At 41.7% G+C, this 3275-nt stretch overlaps 1 protein-coding gene across 1 annotated transcript in view; it reads left to right on the top strand.

The window, feature by feature from the left end:
- TRIM2 (tripartite motif containing 2) overlaps positions 1–3275 on the top strand; it is a 128288-nt gene that overhangs the window by 104431 nt on the left and 20582 nt on the right. The window contains exon 9 of the mRNA XM_010840799.1: positions 126–293. Coding sequence (XP_010839101.1) covers positions 126–293 — 168 coding nt within the window. The remainder of the gene's footprint in view (positions 1–125; positions 294–3275) is intronic.

Below are 3275 nucleotides of genomic sequence, written 5' to 3'. Positions count from 1 at the left end.
GGCTTTACTTCAAATAGGGCTTGTATGTTCTGCCCTGTAGTCCTTACGACAAATATTCTTCCCTGTTTTTGCCCTGATGATTTCTGTGCTAGCTCACATTGCAATTAATGTACTTTGTTTTTCAGATATTTTCCAATGATGGACAGTTCAAAAGTCGTTTTGGCATACGAGGACGCTCTCCTGGGCAGCTGCAGCGTCCCACAGGAGTAGCCGTGCATCCCAGTGGGGACATAATCATTGCTGATTATGATAACAAATGGGTTAGCATCTTCTCATCAGATGGCAAGTTTAAGGTGAGATTAACTACAACTGACCAGTTGAGAGAAGGAATAGGGAATACAAGATAAAATTGTCTATTCTGGGGGGGGGTCTCACAGATCCAATAAAATGTTCAACAGTTTTTCATACGCAGAACATCTTGACTTTGTCACATCTAAGTTTAACAAAGCGAGTGTCACAGTGATATTGTTATAAATCTACTCATGTATATCCTAAATATGGCTTTGTTTTATAAAGCAGTTAGTTTGCTCAGTTGCTCTTTTAAATTACATTCTTTTTAAATGCTCTTTTTCATTATAGCTTATCCCAGGGGGTTGGATGTAGTTCCCTGTACTATAGAGTAGGACCTGGTGGTGGATTCATGTTAAATGGAATAGTTTGCATCTTCTAACTCCATGTATTCATGCTAAATGTTCTAACCCCATGTATTCATGCTAAATGCAGTAGTTTGCGTCTACTTTCTCCAAACTGCAGTCCGGTCCGTCTCCCCTTTCACAACCACAAGTCTGTTCTCTGTGTTCATGAACCTGTTTCTGGTTTGTAGGTAGCTTCATCTGTGCCGTATTTTGGATTCCACATATAAGTGATACCGTGTGGTATTTGTCTTTCCCTTTCTGACTTCATTTAGTATGATAATCTCCAGTTGCATCCATGTTGCTGCAAATGGCATTATTTCATTCTTTTTATGACTGACTAGTATTCCATTGTTTATATGTACTGCCTTTTCTTTATCCATCATCTGTTCATGGATATTTAGGTTGTTTCCATGTCTTGGCTCTTGTAAACAGTGCTGCTATGAGCCTAGGGTGGGCTTCACCAGTGGTTCAGCGGTAAAGAATCTGCCTGCAGTGCAGGAGATGCAGGAGACACAGGTTCGATCCGTGGGTCGGGAAGATCCCCTGCAGGAGGGCACAGCAACCCACTCCACTATTCTTGCTGGGAAAATCCCATGGACAGAGGAGCCTGGTGGATTACAGTCCATGGGGTCACAAAGAGTTGGATAAAAATGAAGCAACTGAGCACGCACACACAAATAGAGGGTTGTGTTTATCTTTTTGAATCCTAGATTTGTCTGGGTATGTGCCCAGGAGTGTGATTGCTGGATCATGTGGTAGCTCCATTTTTAGTTTTTTGAGGACCCTCCATACTGTTCCCCACAGTGGCTGTACAATTTATACTCACACCAGCACTGAAGGAGGGTGCCCTTTTCTCCACATCCTCTCCAGCATCTGTTATTTGTAGACATTTTAATGACGGCCGCTCTGACTGGTATGAGGTGGTACCTTGTTGTAGTCTTGATTTGCATTTCTCTAATTATTAATGATGTTGAACATCTTTTTATGTACTCACTGGCCATCTGTATGTCTTGTTTGGAGAAATGTCTGTTAATATCTTCTGCCTGTTTTTCGATTGGGTTTTATTTGGTGGTTGAGTTCTATGAGCTGTTTGTATATTTTGGAGATTAAGTCCTTGTTAGTCGTCTCATTTGCAAATATTTTCTCCCATTCGGTAGACTGTCTTTTTGTTTGTGTGTATCTGTGTTTTTTATGGTTTCCTTTGCTGTGCAGAAGCTTGTAAGTTTGATTAGGTCCCATTTATTTATTTTTGTTTTTATTTCTGTTGCCTTGGGGGACTGACCTAAGAAAAACATTGGTACAATTTATGTTGGAGAATGTTCTGCCTATGCTGTCTTCTAGGAGTTTTATGGTGTCATGTCTTATGTTTAAGTCTTTAAGCCATTTTGAGTTTATTTTTGTGCATAGTGTGAGGATGTGTTCTAATTTCATTGATTTATGTGCAGCTGTCCAACTTGCCCAGCACCACTTCCTGAAGAGACTGTCTTTTTTCCAACTTTATATTCTTGCCTCCGTTTTGTGCGTGAGCTTCCCTGGTGGCTCAGCAATAAGAAATCTGCCTGCAGTGCAGGAGATGTGGGATCAGTCCCTGGGTCAGGATCCTGAAGGAGGAAATGGCAACCCACTCCAATATTCTTGCCTAGGAAATCCCATGGACAGAGGAGCCTGGTGGGCTAGAGTATGGGGTCTCAAGAGTTGGAAAGGACACAGCGACCAAACCATGACCACCACCTTTGTGTATGGGTTTATTCCTGGGCTGGCTATTCTGTGCCATTGATCCATCTGTCTGCTTTTGTACCAAAACCACTGTTTTGACCACTGTAGCTTTGCAGTTTTGTCTAAAGTTTGGGAGAGTTATGCCTCCTGCTTTGTTTTTTTCCGCAAGATTGCTTTGGCGATTCTGGGTCTTTTATAGTTCCATATAAGTTATGGATTATCTGTTCTAGTTCTGTGAAAAATGTCATGGGTAGTGCTTCTTGTTTTTCTTTTTTTAATATCATCAGGTTTACCTCCATTCAAAAAAACAACAATTTTTATAAAAGGTTATTGAGGCAATTTATATTTCCCAAATTAGCCTACAGATTATCGTTTATGAAGTTCCTTCAGGCCTGTGATAGATGATGATATGGGAGAAACAGAATTATTAACACATTGTCCCTACTCTTTAAAAATATAGAAGCCTTTTGAGGAAAAAAGACAGATACATGGAAATGATAGAAAACAATTCACGTCAGCCTTTCCGTTCAGTTCAGTCGCTCAGTCCTGTCCGACTCTTTGTGACCCCATGGACTGCAGCGCTCCAGGCCTCCCTGTCCATCACCAGCTCCCGGAGCTTACTCAAACTCATGCCCATTGAGTTGGTGATGCCATCCAACCATCTCATCCTCTGTCATCCCCTTCTCCTCCCACCTTCAGTCATTCCCAACATCAGGGTCTTTTCCAATGAGTCAGTTCTTCGCATCAGGTGACCAAAGTATTGGACTTTCAGCTTCAACATCAGTCCTTCCAATGAACACTCAGGGCTGATCTCCTTTAGGATGGACTGGTTGGATCTCCTTGCAGTCCAAGGGACTCTCAAGAGTCTTCTCCAACACCACAGTTCAAAAGCATCAATTCTTCGGCGCTCAGCTTTCTTTATAG

This window comes from Bison bison, unplaced genomic scaffold, assembly GCF_000754665.1.
Source record: "Bison bison bison isolate TAMUID 2011002044 unplaced genomic scaffold, Bison_UMD1.0 scf7180017864146, whole genome shotgun sequence".
NCBI classification, from domain to species: Eukaryota; Metazoa; Chordata; class Mammalia; order Artiodactyla; family Bovidae; genus Bison; species Bison bison.
Note: the sequence above shows the minus strand (reverse complement) of the source record. Positions and strands in the feature narration are given on the sequence as shown.